The sequence below is a fragment of the Sebastes umbrosus genome, chromosome 15, assembly GCF_015220745.1.
Source record: "Sebastes umbrosus isolate fSebUmb1 chromosome 15, fSebUmb1.pri, whole genome shotgun sequence".
NCBI lineage: Eukaryota > Metazoa > Chordata > Actinopteri > Perciformes > Sebastidae > Sebastes > Sebastes umbrosus.
In genome coordinates this window covers 17,288,169-17,311,617 of record NC_051283.1, presented here as the reverse complement: position 1 = coordinate 17,311,617, position 23,449 = coordinate 17,288,169, and the positions used below count along the sequence as shown (strand labels likewise).

Genomic DNA, 23,449 nt, shown 5'->3' with positions numbered 1-23,449 from the left:
ATCTGCTTTACAGTAGAGTCTACTTAAGTAACATCTTCTCGTTCTCGTTCAAGTAAGTCTAACACTAATATGTCACCGTGGTAAGGTTAAAACCCCCCCACCCGTCCCCACCCATGCCACACACACACACACACACATCATCCAACCATCACCACCCACAGTCTGATCTTCCAGAGGAGTCTTCTTCGTCCAGATCGGTGTTGACTCGTCCTCATGGGCCCCCGTTTCCTCCAAGTTCAGTCACACTATTGATGGCGTCTTCATTATATTTTGCACAGGGACCCAAAATCCAACTTATACTCTGGAATAAAGCACGGCCCAGTGCTTCTGTATGTCAGATAGTTTGCGGTAATTTGAAAGAAAACCTCATTAATAACACTGGATTAGAAAAGCTGGAGTTTTTAGTAATATTTTGAGGAGCATTTCAATCAAATTCATGTATAACTAAAAAATAATCTTTCTCCCATGATGACAGGAAATAACATATCAAGTGATTGGGGAAAATATAATACTAATATAGTCCGACTGACACGGGATCTTTAAAAATATGATTATTTATTTTAACAAACCAATAACATAATCAAACAGTCTTGTTACAGATCCCTGAAGATTATTTTTTTGTGACCGAGATACACACTGAGAGGGATGTTTTACAGTTAAAAAATAAACATGTCAGTGCTCTCTGGTGGACAAAACTACTAGTTTCGCATTTCTGTACTGCAATTTCTTGTTAATTATCAGCCAACATACACTGATACTGATATAGCTGCAATAAGTTAACATCTGCTAATATATTGCCCGGGCTGATTTATAAATCTAGCTAATTACTTGTTAAATAAGAGCACGATATAACTAGGGATGCACCGATATCGGGCCGATACTGACTCAAATAGCTGGATCAGGTATTGGTGACAATGGGGCTGATCTATTAAATTCAATTCTATGATTATATACTATATACATTACATACTGGAATTTTAATTCCTGTTTAGGTTTTGACGAATTTGTTGCTGCATTAAAAAGGTTTACCTCCTGAATTGTAATTCATGTTAATTTTGAAGATTTTCTACCAAGTTGCTGGTGTACGATTTATTATTTTAATATAAATAACAATCACTAAATTTATATCTGTATTTATTTGTTACATTTTATTTTACAAAGTTAGTAAAGCAATGTTTAAGTCAAGCCTGATTACACGTAAAAGAATGATGAGGCATACAGCTTATTAATTAAACACTGGTATCGGATCAGTTGATCAATTTGCAAATAATCAAATTACCAAAAAGCAGCCGACACACAGTGAATCTGGGCTTTTTGGGGCCCCTGAAGGTCCTCAAGAATTGTACTTGTTTTTCGTATAGGGACATGTTCACAAGAACCTCTCAGTTATGATCTGTTTACACTCACACAGGCAATCACACGCTAAAACCCAAAAGAAAAAGAAAAGAGTTCACAGGTATTTAAATATTTAGGGTTAAGAGAAATAAAAATGGTATTAGTGTTGAAGGTTAAATATAACCACAGCTGGAGGAAGAAGAACTAAAATATGCATGCAGCCAGGCCGTCTCTCCTCGTGTTGAAAGGTAAAAGGGGGTCATCGATGGACGCCGTCTTTTCGTCTGTTCTGGCAAAGCTTGAGACACCAAATGGACGCTTTTACCAAAACAGAAAGAAATCGTTGACTAGAATCAGGCATAAAGTGTGCAGAGGGAAGGGACAAACACACACACACACACACACACACACGCACACACGCCGTCCACATCCATTCACGTGTCCAAAGAACAGCTCAGTAGAGTCGATCGCTCTATTTTCACATTATCATGTCTTTGGGACATTTCAACATAAAAGCAGAGTTTGGGCCACACCACAAGGTCCGTCACTTAACTCTCTTTCTCTCTCACTCACACACACACACACACACACACACACACACACACACACACACACACACACACACACACACATGCACGCAACTAATGCACCCAGCAAATCCTGCTTTGTTTGGTGTGTGTGCTACCTTTGGCTGCGGGGTATCAGGGGTGAAAGGTCAGAGACGACCTGACCTCAGAGAGCCTCCACAGGTACACACCCGACCATCCCAGAACCACCTCCCTCACCCCAACACCCCCGCCTGTGCCTTCGCAGGTTTCACCCCCATCCCATAACAATGCCCACCCATCTCCATAGCAACTCACAGCTCCCCGAGCAAGGGGTCTCACTATCTTGTAAAAGGAGGTAAGTGTAATTAGTGATGTGTGTGTGTGTGTGTGTATATGTGTGTGTGGAGGCGTGTGTACCCTGCGTGAATGTGTGTGTGTGTGTGTGTGAGTATATTTGTGTGTGTAGGTGTTAAGAGGTATCAGTGGTTCAGTGGTGTCTCTCTTTATTCTTTATCTCTCTCAGCCCCTCGCCCTCCGTCACCGTTCATCTTCCTCCTCGTCCTTTCCATCCATCCTCCTCCTCTTCCTCCTCCTCCTCTACACTTGCTCTTTATTTTTGGACTTGGAAGATGAACAGGCGCAGGTTGATGTTTTTGGCGGCCAGCAGTTTGTTGCACTCCACCGAGTCGGAGATGGGCAGAGGGACGTATTCGGTCTCGTTGGCGTCGTTGCAGAAGGAGTGGTGGTGGATGACGGGTTTGATCCGCACGTCGTCGTACGGCCCCTTCAGCAGCAGGAAGGAGCACTCCAGGGCCGAGTTCACCTGCACTCACACACACATCCACGTGTTGCTGTATTAGCCACAACATCTGCTGATTAGGGATGCACCAAGTATGATAATTATCTTTTTTTTCTTTTGATAAGAATCCTGGCAATTTGGCTAAAAAATAACTTGTCGGTGCTCTCTGGTGGACAACTTCTAAATGACCTCCATCATACAGTATGTTTGCTATTTCTGTACTGACATTTCTTGCTACTTATAGGTCGATATAGATCGATATCTGTGATGTATTTGTCACAGTGCACTGCTAATGTAATAACTGATACTGATCTCAGAAGACTCTATTTTTGGGGGGGTTTGTAAGTAAAGGATAATGGACAGCGAATCGGTCATTGTTGTGAAATAAACACAAAAATGGTCCTCCAGAACCCGAGATCAGAACTGCGTCCATACAGTACCAACGGTTTGTTATTCAAAGCATATATCACATAGCAATTCATTTTACTATTATCGTATCAGTCTACTCTGAATATACAACATCTATTGCATGTCTGTCCATTCTGGAGGACAGATTCCTCCTCCTCTCCTTTTTTGTCATTTTTCCTTATCTCAATTTAGGGGTGAAACATTAAGGTGCCGTTCACATGCCGTGGTTTTTGCGCCCTCAAATCCATTGTTGTCAATGTAAACGCGCAGCAGGCGTGCTCAAAAGCAGAAGCGACGATGTCGCGACGCATAAGCGTTCCCAAGTGACTATTTCTCAGGGCGCGACGGGTGCGCACCGAGATAAAAACAGTTCCAACTTTTGGAACCCTGCAGCACACACCGCATGTCATGAGATGAGAAACAACCAATCACAGCCGGCAGATATCTTTTCTTTCTTCCGTAACTATCAGTCTACAGTAAATATATAGAGGATAAGTTTATCATTTTAGTGCAGGGCTACCCGGAGCTTTACCATCTGTCCCACAGACTAATTTCACTTATGGTACGTGTCCACACTTCCCATTAGTTGTCTATGTAAGCAGCCGTGCAATGCATTCTAGTAGCGTGGCAGCGCGATTCGAGAGACGGGGTGTCACGTTGACTGAAAGTTGAGGTCTAGACTACTTTATGCAAATCACGGGCGTCCGATGCGACTCGCCACCTCTGGAAACTCCCTAGAAACTTTTAAACTAAGCGTTGTTGATCCAAAATAAAGACAGATTCAGCAACTGCATGGCTTATTTCTCGCATGAAATATTTTCAGAAACCCATTTTGTGAACTTTTTTCATAATATAAGTGAAGAAAGTTTCCAAACGAGCCGCCATGTTGGTTCCAGTTTGAAAGCTGGGAGCAGCAGCCCACGAGGGAAAGCATTCGTCCAATCAGGTGCCGAGTAGCAAGTGTCTGGTGGCAGCCCATCAAGCGTCCGATGCCGGGAAGCGAGGGGATCCCTCGCAATAAAAAACGCCCTTGTGGACATGTACCATAAGGGTGTCGTAACATGTACAGATTTGTAAATTCCTCTGAGGCAAATTTGTGATTTTGACATGAATGAGAGAATGGTAGAGCTCACACACGAACATTAGAGCAGGAAGCGCTACCGTCAGTGTTTACTCAACTTCACCAAAGCGGATGTGTTAAAGTTACGGGCTTATTGCTTTGACGCAATTCTTATTGAGAAATAACCAACTTGGATGGCAGCAAAAAAAATAGCTCCTCAATTCTGCTAGCTGTAGTGATCACTCTGTAACTATCAGGCCAAACAAGCACCCACCAGAAATAAACATGGACAGACTGAGCACAGTGTGTACCTTGCTTTTGAGGATGAGCTGGAAGGAGAGGGTGCGCTTGCAGGACAGGTTGGGGTTGCGCTCCGAGTCGTTAACGCGGGCCTTCAGCACCCAAGTCTGGTTGAGAACAGTGAAGCGCGGTGTTTCATAGTACAGGCGAGTGATGAAGTCATCGGTGCGGTACGGCCTGAACTGCACCTCTGGATGGACGAATAAGTGGAGGACAAGATTAGAAACAGGGAGAAAGGACACAAGTGGGAGGGAAAGAGTATAAAGAAGCAAAGGGATATAACATCTGAAGATAGAGTTTGTCTAGTATAAGGAGGGGATGTGCTACATTAAGATAATTTCTCACACTCCACAGATGTATCACCTCACTCTATTTGTCTTTGTCTTCATATATTTTTTGCATGTACCTGTAAACCCGATCTTTTCGTAGCAGAGCAGGCTGAAGATGGTGTTATAGAGCTGCATGTCTCTGCGGTGGCTCTGGTCCATCTCTCCCAGTATTCCCATCAGCTCTGTACCAGTCTTAGTGGGATGGGAGCACTCGCTCTCGTGTGCTGGCAGCTCGTGGAACGGACCTTGCCAAGGGCAGCCAATCCTCTTGTACTTACACTGCGTCACCCTGGCAACATGAGGTGAGTTAACAGACAAACTGGAGGAAAGAAAGACGTGGCTTTCTATAAATTAGATCCTTTACAGAGGTGCTTTGTGACGAATACATGTACTTTCCTGCAGTGAGTGGAGGGTACTAATAATATCAAAAGCTGCTTATTAACCTAGGTTGTGAACCAAGGCTAATTAATACTGTACTAATGATACGTTTGTGCTGAGAGCCAACCTCAAGGAAAGAAAGACTTGGATTTATATCAATTACATCAGGTGCTTTTCATTGAATACCTGTTACTTTCTCAACAGTAAAAGTGAGGCATTAATAAAGTGAAAGGTAATAGTTAGCCTCTGTAGTGAACCGAGGATAATTCAAACCACACTGACGTAATTCATTTTACGTTCACTGCAAAGTTTTGTCTTATACATATAACCAAGTAGCTGGAAAGGTTCAGTAGTCTGTCTGTGGGTATGTCCTTCACAAACACATTTCATTTTAATAAACTTTGAATAAACAAGCAAACGGCGCTCTCTCTGTTAAGCAGCAGAGGGGCGCGGCTTCAGGGCTCTGCGCAGACAAAAACATATGATTGGTTGACGCTTCACTGCATCATTGGAGCGCCCTAAAAAGTTCAGACCAGCTCAATGTCACGTGCGCGTCATGCCTATCACACAGCACAGGTTATGACAAAAGAAAGCGACTAATACGCCTATTTGGGAATGAATACATCCACTAACTGTACGCCCTATTTCACCGGTGTTTCTGACCGTGAGTACCCACACTTGGGTGTGTTTTTTCCCGTGAACCACAGTGTATTTCACCTGTGTTTCTGAGTAGCCGTGAATGTGTGTGTTTTTTCCTGTGAACCACAGTCCTTTTCACCTGTTCCAAGGCAAAGGTCTTATTTTGAAGTCTGTTCCCTCGTCGAACAGTGTCTCCCTCCTGTTAAAATGATAGCGCCCCCGGTAGTTAGGGTTGGGGAGAATGGTGCCTTCAAATGGGGTCGTGTTTACCGTGTTCACGAGAAGAGTCCATATGAACGCCCCCCCTCTTGTGGTATTCACGACCCCGCAAGTGGAACGTTTCTGACAGCTACGAGTTCACGAGTTGCGACATGTTTGTTGATGTTGTCAGAAATAGTAGAGATTGAATATATTGTAATTTTAGTCATATATTGTTTTTCTTCGTAATTTTATAATAGGTTTGAGGAAAATGTTGATATTCCCAACGGCCTCATCCTTTTCCTCTGTCGTTACGCCTTTGCATTTACTGCATTGTGTTACCTGCTTGTTAGCTTGCTAAACTGTTAGGCTCTGTAGCTTCTAGACGCCGACAGTAACGTTAATATTGCCGTAGCTTAGCAACGTGTTCTCACGGCTTAACCACTTGAACGTCAGGCATATTGTGTACACGACTTCCCATGTTGTAAACACAAGCTCACGAGTTTCTTTTGAAGGCACCAGGGTTGGTTCAGGTTTAGGTAGGGGGGAACACATATCGACGAGAAGCAGTACTCGACACAACACCGGTATCGTGCATGCTGGCTCACTGGAGTGGCTGTGACACTAAATAGAACGGGACCGTAATTCAGTTTATGCTGAGGACCTAAGGAAGTGCAGTGTCGAGTGTGAAGTTCTATGAGCGGTCCTTGAGAAAACTGCGAGCATTCGGTCTGTTCTGAACAGGCATGTTTTCAACGGGCACAGCACTTGTAACGTTATATATATATATATATATATATATATATATATATAAAAATGGTGGCATTCCTGAGAAGAACAACATCATCTTTATGTAAGAAGCAGTCACATCCTCAGAGGAGACCAGCACATTTTTCTGTCTGACCTGACCAGAAGCCTGGTGACTGCCTTGGCCGTTGTCATGGTAACATCAGCACAGGCACAGCTGTCCTAAGCAGGGTCACCTGTTGCTATAGCAATAACCCCATAAGATTTCATGCATGCAAATTCAACTGAGTCTGAGCGTCACACGCAACGAGCACACAATAATCACATCAGCTGGTTTCCTCCTCAGCAGAAGCAGGTCACATGCTCCCCCATCTTCCCCCAAATTAACCCCGTGTGATTCTGTTACCACACACCTATGCATCATTGTGTGTGTGTGTTAGGTAAGCGCACAGCTTCCATTTTCATGTTTCTGTTTCACTCCTTTGTAATTTGAAGAGTCTGCTCTGAACTCGCTTACTGAAAGCGTTTGTCGCTGTTTCATTTTTGGGAAAACTGATTGAAACTAATTTTGAGCCGCTTCTCACAAAAGCGTTAATTACAAGTTTGGTAGATTTCTTCTAGGAAAAAATGTGTTTTTGTGTATGTGTGTGTGTGTGTGGTGTATACCTGTCTTGGCACTCCTCTTTCTGGTGTCTCTCTAAACTGGAGCGGGGGAACTGTTTTAGGCAGAAGGTACATTCTGTCGGCAGCTCACTGACAGCCTTCTCCACGGCGAGGTTCCTGCAGCACAGGTTCTTGCTGATCTCACACCTACACACGCACACACAGGAAACCACATATCATAACTCAATGCAGTGATGACATTTGTGGTATGTAAAGAATGTTCATACAAGTTCGTGAACAATGCGCAACCATGAATAACTAGTTATGCGTTTACGTAATGCTTTTCTCAATTCTTGGTGGTGAAATTACTGTCGAAATGCAAAAACAAATCAATCAAGTTATTTATCCCTGTGCCCATGCATCAGTAATGAATGCAAAAGTAATTTGGTAAAATTTAGTTTTATCAAATAAAATATTTAATCCAGATTAATCGTATGATTGTTGATAGTTAACCATGATTAATTGCAAGTTAATCGCAAATTTTTTTCTGTTCAAAATGTACCTTAAAAGGGAGATTTGTTGAGTATTTAATACTCTTATTAACATGGGAGTGGACAAATATGCTGCGTTATGCAAATATTAGTATGTATTTATTATTGGAAATCAAAACAAACACAAACACAAAACAATGACAAATATTGTCCAGAAACCCTCACAGGTACTGCATTTAGCATAAGAAATATGCTCAAATCATAACATGGCAAACTGAAGCCCAACAGGTAACAACAGCTGTCAGTGTGTCAGCGTGCTGACTTGACTATGACTTGCCCCAAACTGCATGTGATCATCATAAAGTGGGCATGACTGTAAAGGGGAGACTCGTGGGTACCCATAAAACCCATTTTCATTCACATATCTTGAGGTCGGAGGTCAAGGGACCCCTTTGAAAAGGGCCATGACAGTTTTTCTTCACCAAAATTTAGCACAAGTTTGGAGCGTTATTTAACCTTCTGAGAACTTTATTAAGTTAACAGTCCAGAGTGGCTTTTGGGGGCATCTTACACTTATCAATGCATTCATGTTTTTTCTGCTGTTTGATATTATTCTCATCTTGCCTTGGCTCTATTGGATTTGTGATTTTTTTTATGCTCTAATTGCTTTTAGATAGCATCACATACTCAGTGACTCAGAACTGGCAGAAAAACAAATCAGAATTTTTTGGATCAGTTATTTAATTGGACAAAATATACAATAACATCTACATTATTTGGCTGCAGAAGTAAGTATTTGTAGCCAAGTGTCTGTGGACAGTATAACTGTTTTGACACACCAGTGTGGGAACACTCAGAAAGGTGTATATAACCAAAATATCATATTTAGATGTATCAATATCCGTACACAATGCTGTTCAGATATACAGCCATTAACTAAGGTAACTAGCTTTTGCTTTTTGGACTGAATAGCTAGCTGGTATTTCTATGTGCACTAACCAGGAAGTGCTCGTGTCTGCAGGGAACTTGGTGTACCTGCAGTTGGGACACGTGGCCTGTTCCTCCTTCAGACGAGAATCAGCCAGGAGGTGGATAAAACAGCCCGCACACATCAGGTGTCCGTTGGTACACTGTGGTGGGGAAAAAAATAGTTGAGGCAACAGTCAAACAAAGTGTACGAGGAAAGTGGGAAAAAAAATCATTACGGTGGATCCTAAGTGGGAAGAGGCAGAGAGAAAATGGCAAATATATTTGAGTTAGTGCAAACTGGAAAGGACTAAGTTGGAAAATTGGAATTAAACTTTCTCTTGTTGAATGTTATGACAAAAATGTGGACATCATTTGTTACAGTTGTGGCGTATTTAGAGACTTATAATTGGGATTGCTTTAAAAAAAATTATATTTTGGGAAAATACTTCAGAAGAAACAGACTATTTTAGGATTGTATATTCAAATCAAAACATAATTTGGGGGAAATGTCATTACACATGTTTAGCTAAGATTAGGCATATTTCAGTCCGTTTTAATTTAAGTTATAACAATGGCTTGGCTAAAGCCACCCAACAATAATAGAGTTACCAACAAAAAGTCTGGCTGCGCCATTGGAAATATAACAGCAAGATTACAATGTATGATGTATTTTTATATTTTTTAGGAGAGAGATCTGGAGTTGTATACTGTTCTATGTGACAAAGTTCAGTAGGATATATATGGATTAACTGACCCAATGTTATTTAGTTGTTATGCTTCTCTTAATCAGTACGTTTTTAAGATAAGTACTGTATCTATGTTAAGGGCAGAATATTGTGAATGGAAAGAATGTCAACTTGTGTTTTACACAGTATTGTTGAAAATATATTAAAACATGTGTGCTGCATGGTGCAGAAGGGCATATACATGTTTTAAGATTAACTGAACAATTATTAATTACAAATGTGTTCCACTTGACATTGGAGAGCAGTTTGAGGTCATTAAAGAGGAGGTTGGTGTGGGATTGAAAGGAAGGGCAGAATTAAAATTTAGGTTTTGGTTGAGTTCTTGGATGTGGAGGTTTGGGGGTGTGGCTTTTCGCTGAGGGTTATTTGAGGATAATTCATAGTATAATGTTATAATGTGGGTCAAGTTTAAAAAGGCGAGCATGCATAAGCTTCAGGTTGCCTACAATGACTGCATGCGGATATTACTTAAGAAACCCAGGTGGTGTAGTGCAAGCGAGCTGTTCTGTAATGCAGGTGTCAACATTTTCCAGGCTCTGTTGAGAAACCTGATGTATAAATTTATGTCGGCTAAACGATTCTCAGAACGCCATCGTCATGATACTGTCAAATCCTTGTTTTAGTGTTATACGATACCAGTCACCCCTGTGGAAACCCTGGTATAACTGTCTTTTATAAAAAAGTGTCAGTTTCTATTTTAATGTATGTATTGTTGTTTGTGTTGTATGTTTTTTAATGGACTTCGAGTGTGTCAATAAAGATGAATTTAATTGATAAACTTGGTCCAACACACTAGGCTAATCGGCCTGGGTGTGTCTCAGTCTCAGCTTGCAGCATTAGACACTTGGGGCCTGTGTTGTATATCTAATATCGCTAAAAATAAATGGAGCTGGCCAACATGTTCAACAGGTTGACTCTGGGGATCAGTAAATGTTTAAGACTAACTGAATAATTATTAATTACAAATGTGTTCCACTTGACATTGAAGAGAGCCGTTTGAGGTCATTAAGGAGGTTGGTGTGATGTTGAAAGGAAGGGCAGAATTAAAATGTAGGTATTGGATGTGGAGTTTTGGGGATGTGGCTTTCGCTGAGTTTTGTTTTTAGGATAATTCATAGTATAATGTTATAAACTTTGTCCAACACACTAGGCTACTCGGCCTGGGTGTGTCTCGGTCTCAGCTTGCAGCATTAGACACTTGGGGCCTTATGTTGTGTATCTAGTGTCACTAAAAATAAGCTAGCCAGCATGTTCAACAGGTTGACTCTCTGGGGGATCAGTAAATGTTTAAGACTAACTGAACAATTATTAATTAGAAAATGTGTTCACTTGACATTGAAGAGAGCAGTTTGAGGTCATTAAGAAGGAGGTTGGTGTGGGGTTGAAAGGAAGGGCAGAATTAAAATTTAGGTTTTGGATGTGGGGTTTTGGGGATGTGGCTTTGGTTGAGTTCTTGGATGTGGCTTTTGCTGAGGGATATTTGAGGATAATTCATAGTATAATGTCATAAACTTGGGCCAACACACTAGGCTACTCGGCCTGGGTGTGTCTCCGTCTCAGCTTGCAGCATTAGACACTTGGGGCCTTGTGTTGTATATCTAGTATCACTAAAAATAAGCTGGCCAACATGTTCAACAGGTTGACTCTGGGGATCTGTTGGGACACATAGGGAGCCTCTCTAGTATGAGTTTGCTGTTGTTTTGACGGTAGGGTTATTATGATGAAGGGGGGTAAGGTTTGTGATTGCCACCAACGTTTTTACCTGGTATACAGACGCCTTGGGCAAGTCTAGGCACACGGTGCAGCACAGCACTGAGTACAGTCTCTCCTCCAGCTTGCCTGACTCTCCCTCGAGCAACCTCACCCTCTTCTTGGGTGGCGGCTCGTCTGGGTCAGGCTCGGGCCCTCCTTCTCTCCGGATCATCCCCATCCCGATCCCGATCCCGATGCCGACGTCCTCCTGCATGATGGCTGCAGCGACCCCGGCTCCGACAGCAGACTCCACCGCTCCTCCTGCTCCTGCTGCCACACCACCGACACCCGAGGAGGAGCCAGGAGCAGCCACAACGTCTCTCTCTTCCATCCCAGACATGACGATGGAGATGAAGAGATGAACCTGCTGCTAAACCAGGAGGTGCGAGAAACCGTTGAGATACTAGCAGTTGGTGCTAACTGTCAAGCTAACGGTCAGCTGACAGTTAGGCTAACGGCTACTGTCAGTTGCTAAGCTACTGAACAGTTGCTAAGCTACTGTCAAGAGAATAGTATTATTAATACCACCTAACTCCACTTTACTAACTCTGTATTTAACAAGCCAGTATAATAGTGTAACTACCACTTAATTGACTAGTTTAGTAGACTTACAGTTATCTAACACAGCAGTCTTCTCTCTTTAGCTCAGCAGAACAAAAACAACCACCGTCTCTCTCAGCTGTTGTTGTTGTGCTCTCTCTCTCTCTCTCTCTCTCTCTCTCTCTCTCGCGACGCCGTTATTCTCGCAATGACAGCAGATTTACAACGATGTTACAACCCAGCTCGGGTGCTCGTCTAAACGTCCCCCTGCTCCGGTAACCGTCTGACTGACTGTCCACGGAGACCTGGTGATTAACCTGGTGGTTATAGGACACACAGTTCTGCTGGTGCTGGTGCTGGGACTCCTCTCCTCGTCTCTCTCTCTCTCTCTCTCTCTGGCTACACAGCCATCTTTGTTTTTCTCCTGTCCGTCCTCCCCAGACTTCACCCTTTAACGACTCCGGGTCAAACGCGTTGTTGTTATTACTCAGGCAGCAGCTTCTCCTCCGGTTAATAACACAAGCAGCGTCTTTAAAAGTAAATATTGTGGCCTCCTCTTGAGTGCTTCTTCTTCAGCTCAGCCGTGTGTGTTGGCTGACAGCGGAATGTTTTATTGTGGCAGATGACTTGGGGGGTATTTAAAGAGTTTTTAACAGCGCATGCGCAGTGAGCACCTGCGGGTCAGTATTATATGGCAGGCGACTTGGAAAGGTGACCAAAACCTGATATGCGACAAATTTAGTTCCACTACCAAACATCCAACAGAGGACAACATCCTTTATACATTATGCAATGCTTATGAATCACATCCACACCTTAATTACTCTAATCTGTGACATCAACAACTTTTAAATGTATTGGCAAGAATCTGGCGATAACGATATGATACAGGATAATGTACAGGGAGCCGGTCATTGTTGTAAAATAAACCCCCGACAGGCAGTAGATTATACTGCCTCTTACACTACACATTATAATACCTTAATTACACTAATCTGTGACATCAACAACTTTTAACTATAGGGCTATGTATTGGCAAGAATCTGGCGATAACGATATGATACAGGATAATGTACAGGGAGCCGGTCATTGTTGTAAAATAAACCCCCGACAGGCAGTAGATTATACTGCCTCTTACACTACACATTATAATACCTTAATTACACTAATCTGTGACATCAACAACTTTTAACTATAGGGCTGTGTATTGGCAAGAATCTGGCGATAACGATATGATACAGGATAATGTACAGGGAGCCGGTCATTGTTGTAAAATAAACCCCGACCAAACCTGATATGCGACAAATTTAGTTCCACTACCAAACATCCAACAGAGGACAACATCCTTTATACATAATGCAATGCTTATGAATCACATCCACACATTATATAACACCTTAATTACACAACTTTTAACTATAGGGGCTGTGTATTGGCAAGAATCTGGCGATAACGATATGATACGGGATAATGTACAGGGAGCCGGTCATTGTTGTAAAATAAACCCCTGACAGGCAAGGGGTTTATTTCACAACAATGACCCACTAGCTGTAGATTATACTGCCTCTCACACAGGACATTATAACACCTTAATTACACTAATCTGTGACATCAACAACTTTTAATTTAGGGCTGTGTATATTGGCAAGAATCTGGCGATAACGATATGATACAGGATAATGTACAGGGAGCCGGTCATTGTTGTAAAATAAACCCCTGACAGGCAAGGTCTTGCATCGCCCTGAAGGGGTTTATTTCAGAACAATGACCCACTAGCTGTACAATATACCGCCTCTTACACTACACATTATAACACTTTAATTACACTAATCTGTGACATCAACAACTTTTCACTATAGGGCTGTGTATAGGCAAGTATCTGGTGATAACGATATGATTCAGGGGTAACGATTCAATATGTAAAGGATAATGTACAGGGAGCCGAACCCAATTTATGCAATTCCAAGACTGTTTAGCGAAAATAACACATTTATACTGCATGCAAATAACTGCATGTGATTATCATAAAGTGGGCATGTCTGTAAAGGGGAGACTCGTGGGTACCCTTAGAACCCATTTTCATTAACATATTTTGATGTCAGAGGTCAAGGGACTTTTTTGAAAAAGGCCATGCCAGTTTTTCCTTGCCAAAATTTTGCGTAACTTTGCGTTATTTAGCCTCCTTGGCGACAGGCAAGTATGACATAGTTTGTACCAATGGATTCCTTAGGTTTTGTAGTTTCATATGATGCCAGTATTTTCACTCTAGCTTTAAAACTGAACCCACAACAACCTCCGAAAGACGGAATTTTAGGTTAATTAAAAATCGATACAGTGTTTCGCAAAACATAATATCGTGATACTCATGTGTATCGATATTTTCTTACACCCCTACTTTTGACAGAACTTCATAACAGAAACACCTTGTTTCTGCTGACATGTTTATGGCTCTATCTATGAAAGTGGTTCAACTGGTTGTAAGGGTGTTGTGTTTGTGTGTTAAAGGATGCATAAATAATTCAGCCAGAAAAACAGGGTGATCGAAGAAACCTTGGTTACTGATACTAGGTCAGAACCATTTATAAGCTTTTTCATCCCTTCAGTAACCCAGATATTTGGTATAGCAGCCTCAAGGGCTGGGAGGGTTGCATTAGTGTACACGATGGGGGGCTGTGTGTGTGTCCTTTGGGTTAGGTGGGGCAGGATGTTTGTGTCAGCTGTCTGCAAGCCTAACCACTCCCATTGGACGGACAGATATGCCTTATTTGGGCTGTGTGGAATGGCAGTGGAGCCATACCACCCTCAGCTATGCACACACAGTTTAGCCAGTATGTGGTCCTGAATGCCGGGCAATTCCCATTACTGTCCACTTGATCTTACCACACAGTAGTTTGTCCATGAATATTGCCACTGATTGCTAATTCATTGGCTGTTAATCATCACAGGGTTATTAATGTAAATATGTATAATAAACACACTGTCAGAAAGATGGCATTCAAGAGTTTAGTAAATATGGCAAACTTTTACCAGGACTAAAACGAAGACTTCTTGGTACAGACATACAGACGTTTAGTTTATGAAGGTATAGTAAACAAATGTTGCTCGATAGACGATCCTAGCACAGACTTCTAGGAATTGACTTAAAGGGGAAGGGCGATAAAAAAGGAGGATGGGTCAGTGTCGTCACACAAGCAAATCAAAAATAGCTACCACTTGGCAGACACGATAACATATCATATCCTCAAAGTTAAACATGGCTTGCAGAAAAATATAACAACCAAAACAAAAACACTTCAGAAATGTACTACAAAAAAAGTATTTTCATGAATACACCACAACATTAGAAACAATGACAAACAGCAATATGTTTAAATCCAAATTGAGTCCTACTTGATCAACTCTATGTGCTCACAGTGCTTCACTACTTCCCATCCTCATACCTTGGTCATTATTACATAACATCTCATCATTAATTTGTGATTGCAGGATACATGGATTACGCACATTTATGAGATTTATCTAGCCTCATCAATCAGACCCTATTCAATCTCAAGAGACAAATCACATCATCTACAGGTCATTCAAGGATTCATCTGCCGGGAAATCAGCGGTATTGTCCGGAACAATGAAAGTGATGACCCTGATCTAATCACACGGTTAAACAGGAGATTGACAGTGAGGTTGAGACTGCGTGGGTGGGTGGGTGGCGGTGGGGTGAACGTTCGCCTCGTCATGGTTTAGAGCGGTGGCGGTGGCAGGGTCGTGCAGGGGAGAGGTGAAGTTCTGCTGATGATGGAGAGAGGGAGATGACGAAGCCGCTGCTGGGTTGGAGGATGGGTGGTGTTGCGTTGAGTGACCCGCCGTGGTTCGTTGCGCTGTATTGGTGGGAGTAGGTGAATATGGAGGTGATTGCTGTTGGCTGTTTTGTTTTGATTGTGTTTTAATCTGGGATGGAAACTCGGTTTGATTGAGTTCAACACTTGGGCTGCCACAGTCTGGGGGACCTGGATCCTTTATTTCTGGCCTGCTGGGCTCCCCGAAGTCTGTAGTGGTGCACACTGGTTTCTGTTGACCAGGTGTGGCCTCTGAAGGTGTGTGTTCTTGGATCTGTGGAGATATGGTGTGAGCTGCACTTGTCTCTTTTGATTGTGGCCGTGGTGGTTTGTCCTCATCTTGTGTGACTTCTCTCTCACTGCTGGTGTGTCCTGGTGTTTTGTCTGTCATTGTTTTTGCTGCATTGGTCCGAGCTAATGTCTGGACTTGTCTGGACTTGTCTGGTTCTGCTCCAGTATCTGCTGCGTCCCTCTGAGTTGTGTCTGTGAGCGCCCTCTGCCTGCAGATTGAAGCCATCGCCTTCACCCAGGGATGCAGCAAGGTCTGCTCTGCTGTCAGCCTCACTGTGGGATCTGGCTGAAGCAGAGCTCTGACAAGGCCTCTGGCGTCTGCACACAAACACACACATGAGTAAGAAACAGATTGCTTATTTGTGTTTGTGTGTAGGCATTTGTGGTATTCTCACCTTCTGAGATGGTGTCCCAGTAGGGGGATAGGAAGTGGAGTTGTCCCTGTTTTATTAGCCCGAACAGCTCTTCCTGGTCCCGATCCCGACTGCGAAATGGGGGAAATCCACACAGCAGGATATAGAGAATAACACCCAGAGCCCATACATCCACTGCAACACCATAACCTGTTGGGTCAAACCACAGTTAATTTTGAAAATATTATTCAAATTCAGATTGGAAATTGATCAAAAGAAGTGCTAGGAAGATTTTCAAATTAAGAAACACACATATTTAGTGATGAAATACTTATTTAAAAGTAAAAAGGAATGTAAATCAGTGATTTATGCAGCACGAACCTGTCTCACAGAGGATCTCTGGAGCTACATACGTGGGTGTGCCACATATGGTGAAGACTGGTTCAGTCACCACCATGGCAAGACCAAAGTCTCCCAGCTTCAGCCTGCAAATGCCAGCAGCCACGTGCTCTATCTGAGACAGAACAAGAAAAACAAGACAGACAGAAACAGAGTCAGGAACGGAGGCGTTGAGACTCAAAACTTGTGGGTTTTAGTTGAGATTTGCTGATCTGATAGAAAACAATATGGATAATCTTTGATGTCCATTTTGGATATAAGATGTTATGAGACAAAGAAATAGATTTGTAAGGAATCATTTTGCTTTTTAAATATTAAAGACACTCATTTTAAACAATTATATCTTTGGCACTCCCTAGTGGCAATATAAAGAGTTGCCTAAACCTTTTACAAACAAAAAGTATGCCATCAGAATAATTTTTAAAGATGCAACAATCACATACAAATTCACATATAATTCTCAAATCACAGTGACACTCACCAGTAGGTTTTCTGGTTTGAGGTCTCGGTGGACGATACTTTTGCAGTGCATGTAGTTCAGTGCTTCACTCACATCTGACACCATCAGTCCTGCCTCCGCCTCTGGAAACTTCCCCCTCTCACTGATGGCCTCAAACAGATCCCCCCCACTCACCAGCTCCATCACCAGGTAGGAGTGAGTGGGTGTGTGGTGGTGCTTAAACAGCCGCACTATGCGAGGGTGACAGAGGCTACCCAGAAGGCTCAGCTCGTTCTGCATCATGTGCTCTCGACCAATCAGCTTGGAGCGTTCAACAATCTTCGTGGCGACGGTTTGTCCGTTGTCGCGGCGGCGGCACTCTCGCACGACCGCAAAGTTGCCGTCTCCAACCACGCGCCCAAATTCGTAGCAACGCTCGATATCTGCCAGGGTGACATCACTGCCGCCTGAGGGGAGGTCAAAGGTCGTCCTCTGCTGTATGTCCTTGTGTACTTGACCCACATGTGGAAGTGGATTTGAAACTAACTGGGCAACACTTTTCTCCTCCTCATCTCTGCTGATTGGCTGAGGTGGAGGGCTGATGTGAATGTACAACTTTCTCACTTCCTGTTCTATATACGAACTTCCTTTTTGCTTCCTCGACACAGGAGGAAGTGGGACCCTCCCTGACAGCTCATTGAGCCGTTCTGGACCCTGATGTTTAACTCTCCTTGCCAAGCAGTCTTCACACAGCGTAGGAGAAGGTATGTCTGCTTCTCTAAGAACTTCCTCATGTTTAAATGGACCAATGACAGAAGGCTGTCGCTCTCTGACCCCGCCCCTCACACGCAGTCTCTGCAGGTGGTTGGGCAGGTTAGCCGGTTTTCTGCATGAATTCTTTTTATGACACTTCTGAACATCTGGGTTGTAATTTTCAGGCCGGTGGGTGTCTATATGGTGAGGCGGCTGTGTACTTGTGTGTGTATTAGTATGATTTTTGATATTTGTGTCCTGCTGTGTCTCTTGGTTAGTGCGTGTCTCGCTGCTGTCCGTCCCCTCACTGTATCCGCTGTCAGCCTTAGCTGCTTTATCTGGCGCTGGGCGAAGTCTCTTCTCCCAGGCCCGTAGTGCGTCAGCCCGGTAATGGGAATGTTCTGGAAACAGCTCCTCCAGAGCCTCCTGCACACCGCTCAGCTCTGGACGAGACTTTCCCAGCGCCAGGAAGGCCACCTCTCCTCGGAAGAAATCACATACACCTTTCACCTATGAAAAAAATAGAGAAAAAGGGACAATTAAAGACAGGCAGTGGGACCAGATCTGGACCACAAGACAATTTCATAAGGCCCCTGAGAAGTCAAGTCAGTTTTATTTGTATAGCCCAATATCACAAATCACATATTTGCCTCTGTGGGCTTTACAATCGGTACAGGATACAACACCCTCTGTCCTTTATTTAAATCAATTAAATAAATACAATAAATTAATAATAATAAATTAAGTTAATTAAATAAATTAAATCAATGCTGCAAAGTGTAGAAATTCCAAAATGTCTTTTTCTATGTATTCTAAAAGAAAAGCTGATCTAGAGTACACTGCGTTTTCAAGAAGGGTCAACAATAGACCCTTTTTCACAGCAGACATTTTGACTTGTCACAGCAGGAAAAACACAGGTGAAACTGATGACATTAACGTTGATGACTCAGTTCCATAAAGTGTCCCAGTGAGCCAGCATGCACAACACCAGGACCTGCCCTAAGTGGAATGCAGCCATCATTAATGGTATTAAATACACCTGTGCTTTTCCTGCTGTGACATGTCAAATGTTGTTTTTTTATTGTTTTTTGCTAGAGTTTAATGTGACAGAGAGGTGGAGAAAGTGGCTGCTCTCCAGGAATACAATCTCAGGCGACATTACTCTTCTTCTAAACATGCAGTATGACAGCAGAAAGAAGTGGCGCTCCCAGGAGAGAACGACCAGGTAATTTGATTTTGAGAACCGTCATTTAAGAGCTTTGTAGCATAACTGCAAGCAAGTTGTGAACATTACATTTCTAAATTCTCATTGGGATTGTGATAGTGTCCAAATTTCAGCCTCATGTGCTGCCCTTTTTATTTATTTATTTGCCCCGCTCAGTATTTGGGTGTCAACTGAAGATCAGTGCATAACAGAAGGTGTGTTAAGCTCAAAGCAGGACAAAGCCCTGGGGCCCCATGACTTCAGGATCCTCGAAAGCTCCAGGTCCAATGGTCCAGGTTAATGTGGCCGTGGTTGAGCCTCACCTCCCGTGCGTGGGTCGTGTACAGACGTGTGACTCTGGCTCTGTGCCAGCGAGGAAACCCCAACGCCTCAGAGATATCCAATAGCAGTTGCTCGAAGGACACCACGCCTCTACGGTTCAACAGGACTGTTACCTTGAAAACAGAGAGACAAACATTACAGTTGAGTTATGTAATCCTTTCCCATGTAAATTACACACTAGATGGATTGTGGTTCTAATGGACTGCCAAACTGAAAAGTACTTCCAGTTAATAAATCCATTTAATAACAGCTTATCAACATTTAAAACTGCAGGCCTGATGGCTTATTAGCAAGTGAAAAACCCATGAGGACTTATCAGTGTGTTACAAACATTTATGACTACATTATTACCAGATAGAAAGGATAAACCAGCTGATTAGACTGTTGTCAGGCTATTAAATAGGCGTTATCAGTCGCTATAAGCCCCATAGATGTTGGTCAACAGGAGCCTACTAGCCACTATTTTAAGCCAAAACACAATGTTTTTCCCTAATCTTTTTTATTTGACAAACCTAAAGAACTTGTAGTTTTATTGCCTAACCTAACTGTTTTTTTTGCCTAAGCCTAAAAAAGTTGTAGTTTGTTTCTTAACCTAAAGAAGTTGTACTTTTTGTTGCCTAAACCTAATGAAGTTGTAGGTTTTGTTGTCTAAACCTAAAAAAGTTGTAGTTTTTGTTGCCTAAACCTAAAGAAGTTGTAGTTTTTTTTGCCTAAACCAAACTGTTTTTTTTGCCTAAATCTGAAGAAGTTGTAGTTTTGTTGCCTAAACCTAAAGAAACCTTTTTGTTTGTGTTCAAAACGTTTCATTAAGTTTTGCAACATGTTAGAACGTGTTGCTTTTAAGTTTCACTTTCAGTTTTACAACATAGGAGGTGTAGTAGGCCCCTAATGACCCACATCTATGGTGCTTAGAGCGACTGATAATGCCTATTTAATGGCCTGATAACAGTCGAATCGGGTGGCAGCGATAAACACCCACAACCTCTCAACCCACACATTGGTTTTATAATTAAATAATAGTAAAAGATTTATTAACCATTGATAAAGCCATTCACTATTGCGCCTTATTTTAAAGTGCTGCTGTAAATGGTAAATATTGAGTTCACCTTGCGTAGTGTACTTTGACCACAGGGGCGGATGATGGTGACCAGATGGGGCCTCTCTGCACTCTCTTCTGCATGGCGGGTGTGGAAGAGAGGAATGTGAGGAGGAGGAGGAGGGAAGTGGGACCTGTGGACGTGTCCCGTAGGGTGGGGGTGAATGGGCCATGGTTGTGGTGCACCACCAGCACGCTTCAACAAGGGGACAGGAGGAGCTTGGAGCAGGGAGAAAAGGAGGACAGGGGTGGAGGCACAAAGACAGAAAGCGAGAGTTGGATTATTGACTTAATAACACTGATGTCATCACAGACTTGTATACAAAGGAAAACTCATAAGTAACACAACACCAGCTCCACCTTATCCTGTGTTAGTGTGCGCGCGTGTGTGTGAAAACAAATCCGGCTGATCAGATTTGAGTGTTTTCCATCACATGGAGTGCAAGAGGCCATTTGAGATTCTTCAAGCACCTTGCTCCAGCGGCTGAATTATTTAGGCTTCCTTAAGTCATGCAAACCCACACACACACAACTTAACAAAAGCTTGCGTGACCTGGTTAGGGCTCAGCTGAATCTGCATGATTAATGAAGCATTAGAGACACACACAGCATCTTTGACGTTTCACTTTCTGGTACTGAGGGAGACAGAGAGATGCTATCCGTCCAGTCAGTGGGAGGTTGTTTTGTTTCCAGATTCAGAACAACAGACAGAAACACAAGACCCCTATACCTCTAACACAGCTATTCTCAACTACTGGGAGGTACTGACAAATGGTTAGATTAACCTCTTCAAAATCCAACGGCTGCTGTTCTGTTTTTCAGAGGTTGTAGCAGGCGGGTTTTAAAGCTAGAGGAAGGATACTGGAATGATATGAAACTAAACATCCTAAGGAATCCATTGGTCCCAACCATGCCATGCTAGCTTTTCAGGAAGGAAGTTAAATAACGCTCCAAACATACGCTACATTTTGGCGAGGAAAAACTGGCATAGCCATTTTCAAAAGGGGTCCCCTGACCTCTGACCTCCAGATATGTGAATGAAAATGGGTTCTATGGGTACCCACGAGTCTCACCTTTACAGACATATATTTCTCGGATGCAGTGACACAAAATGGAGCATTTTTTTAAACGAAAAGTGGAGAGTTGGAGACAACCCTGCACCAGTAAAAGCTTGAACGCGTGTGGTGAGGAAATATGACCCTATATAAGTTTGGATTCATAATGGCAGGCAGTGATGGGTGAGGGTAAGCTGAATATTTATGTTGGTTACTACACCTGACAGTGGCATAACACATATTTATAGTACAGTTTGTCATTTATTTGGGAAGGTGGTCCTCGGAATTATTTTAACAATCAGACGTGGACCTCAAGTTACAAAAGGTTGAGAACCGCTGCTCTAACGTGACCAGTGCCCTCCTTTTTAACACGACACCACTGGGCCCCCTGAGAGTGAGCAAACAGCACACACACTTAACAATAAAAGCTTTTCACAGTGGACACAGGAAAAACATCTCATAAAGAGCCAGCTGTGACTAGTCAAGAAATAATATATATATATATATATATATATATATAATAATAATAAACTTTATTTATATAGCACTTTTCTAAACAAGGTTACAAAGTGCTTTACAGAAAAAGACAAGAAAAAAAAAAATCAGCAAAGAATAAAATACAATCAACAGAGGGATCATAAAAACAAGAAACATTTGGGGGTAAAATACAATTTAGAAAGCAGAATAAAATGGCCAGAGATGGATGATAAAAACCAACATCATATTAATTCTAATAAAAAGTAGTATAATATAATAATAGTAGTAGTAATAAAAATAATTTAAAAAAGAAAGACTGAATCAGCCTTTTCTTGGGGGGTCCTGGGACCTCAGAGGACCTTTGACTGTGTGTGTGTGTGTGTTTGTGTTTTTGTAGTGGGGGATAAATAGCCTAACAATTTCAGGACGCTTCTTTAGTAAAACATCACATAAATCATAATATTTAATGTTTTTCTCAGCTCAGATGGGGTCACAATATTTAAAAGAGTTAGTGTTGTCTGGTTAATGCATAGTAGCCATTCCAGTGAAAGGATTATGTGTAAAAGTCAGGCTTGACTGTAACACTTAAAGTTGTTTTAATTAATTTAACTGTAAACTAAATCCATTCAATCCTGCCATCGACTCACCTGTTGTTCTCCATTTAGTGTTGCATCCATACCGGGCTCTCTGTGAGGGCGTCATGACTCTCCAAAACAACATATGAACTAAAAACAAACTGCTTTTATTCCTCCATAAGTCGCTGCTGTCATCTCCTCGGCTGTTATCTTCCAGTAAAAGGTAACGGGATGAACGGGATGCAGCTCTGAGAGGACCGGACCTGCTGGTGTAGCTACACTGGTTACCATGGATACACGTCAAGAGGCGGAGAACTACCGGAAGTGGAGCGATTTTGCCTTCAAAATAAAATTATTTTTTTTGGAGAAACTTAGATTTCCTGTCAGCTTACTACTGTCACAATAAAAGTAAATTAAACGAAACTAAATTACTGAAAGCTAACAAACCCACAATGTAGCCTGTTATTAGTGTGTATTTGTAGAAAGTAAACTCCTCCTCAGATTGTTAAAACCTCCAAATTCATAGAAACAACAAGGACACAACTTTATGTCCTCAATGGTAGCTACTGGCCTCTCTGTTAGGGATACACCGATACCGGATCGAATATCGAGCCAACACTGACTCAAATAGCTGGATCGGATATCGGCAACAATGGGGCCGATCTATTCAATTCAATTCTATAGTTTATATATTATATACAGTACAGTATATACTGTAATTTCAATTCCTATTTAAGTTTTGACTAAGTTGTTGCAGCATTAAAAAGGTTTACACTTGAATTGGAATTTC

General features: G+C 42.3%; 2 protein-coding genes and 1 long non-coding RNA gene across 6 annotated transcripts; 1 reads left to right on the top strand and 2 right to left on the bottom strand.

Annotated features, from left to right (window-relative positions):
* Positions 1–1,426: 1,426 nt before the first annotated feature.
* On the bottom strand, positions 1,427–12,461 carry cyhr1 (cysteine/histidine-rich 1). Of its 4 annotated transcripts, none has more exons than XM_037794866.1 (7): positions 11,928–12,461; positions 11,313–11,672; positions 8,835–8,965; positions 7,408–7,551; positions 4,857–5,068; positions 4,462–4,640; positions 1,427–2,706 (listed from the first exon to the last, which is right to left on the bottom strand). In XM_037794866.1, exons 2-7 carry the CDS (start codon positions 11,640–11,642, stop codon positions 2,494–2,496), a joined length of 1,209 nt encoding a protein of 402 aa, XP_037650794.1. In that variant the 5' UTR covers positions 11,643–11,672; positions 11,928–12,461; the 3' UTR covers positions 1,427–2,493. The 4 variants fall into 4 exon arrangements, with proteins under 4 accessions (XP_037650794.1, XP_037650796.1, XP_037650797.1 ...); XM_037794868.1 differs by having other exon boundaries at positions 11,313–11,669; XM_037794869.1 differs by having other exon boundaries at positions 8,871–8,965; positions 11,928–12,460.
* Positions 11,547–23,029, top strand: LOC119503221. Its single transcript, XR_005210278.1, has 4 exons — positions 11,547–11,684; positions 17,826–17,921; positions 19,006–19,135; positions 22,842–23,029. It is a non-coding gene; the product is annotated as an uncharacterized LOC119503221 (long non-coding RNA).
* Positions 14,832–22,881, bottom strand: dclk3 (doublecortin-like kinase 3). Its single transcript, XM_037794862.1, has 7 exons — positions 22,732–22,881; positions 20,563–20,771; positions 19,438–19,569; positions 17,200–18,420; positions 16,701–16,833; positions 16,362–16,529; positions 14,832–16,284 (listed from the first exon to the last, which is right to left on the bottom strand). Exons 1-7 carry the CDS (start codon positions 22,802–22,804, stop codon positions 15,500–15,502), a joined length of 2,721 nt encoding a protein of 906 aa, XP_037650790.1. The 5' UTR covers positions 22,805–22,881; the 3' UTR covers positions 14,832–15,499.
* Positions 23,030–23,449: the final 420 nt, after the last annotated feature.

Coding starts and splice junctions, on each gene's coding strand:
- cyhr1 (XM_037794867.1), bottom strand. CDS start 11,642: ATGTCTGGGATGGAAGAGAGAGACGTTGTGGCTGCTCCTGGCTCCTCC. Junction 7,552..8,834: donor GCAGACACGAGCACTTCCTG/GTTAGTGCACAT, acceptor GTGCGTGTGTAG/GTGTGAGATCAGCAAGAACC. Junction 4,641..4,856: donor CGAAAAGATCGGGTTTACAG/GTACATGCAAAA, acceptor TCGTCCATCCAG/AGGTGCAGTTCAGGCCGTAC.
- dclk3 (XM_037794862.1), bottom strand. CDS start 22,804: ATGTTGTTTTGGAGAGTCATGACGCCCTCACAGAGAGCCCGGTATGGA. Junction 19,570..20,562: donor GTCAAAGTACACTACGCAAG/GTGAACTCAATA, acceptor TCTGTTTTCAAG/GTAACAGTCCTGTTGAACCG. Junction 16,530..16,700: donor AGAGATCCTCTGTGAGACAG/GTTCGTGCTGCA, acceptor TTGACCCAACAG/GTTATGGTGTTGCAGTGGAT.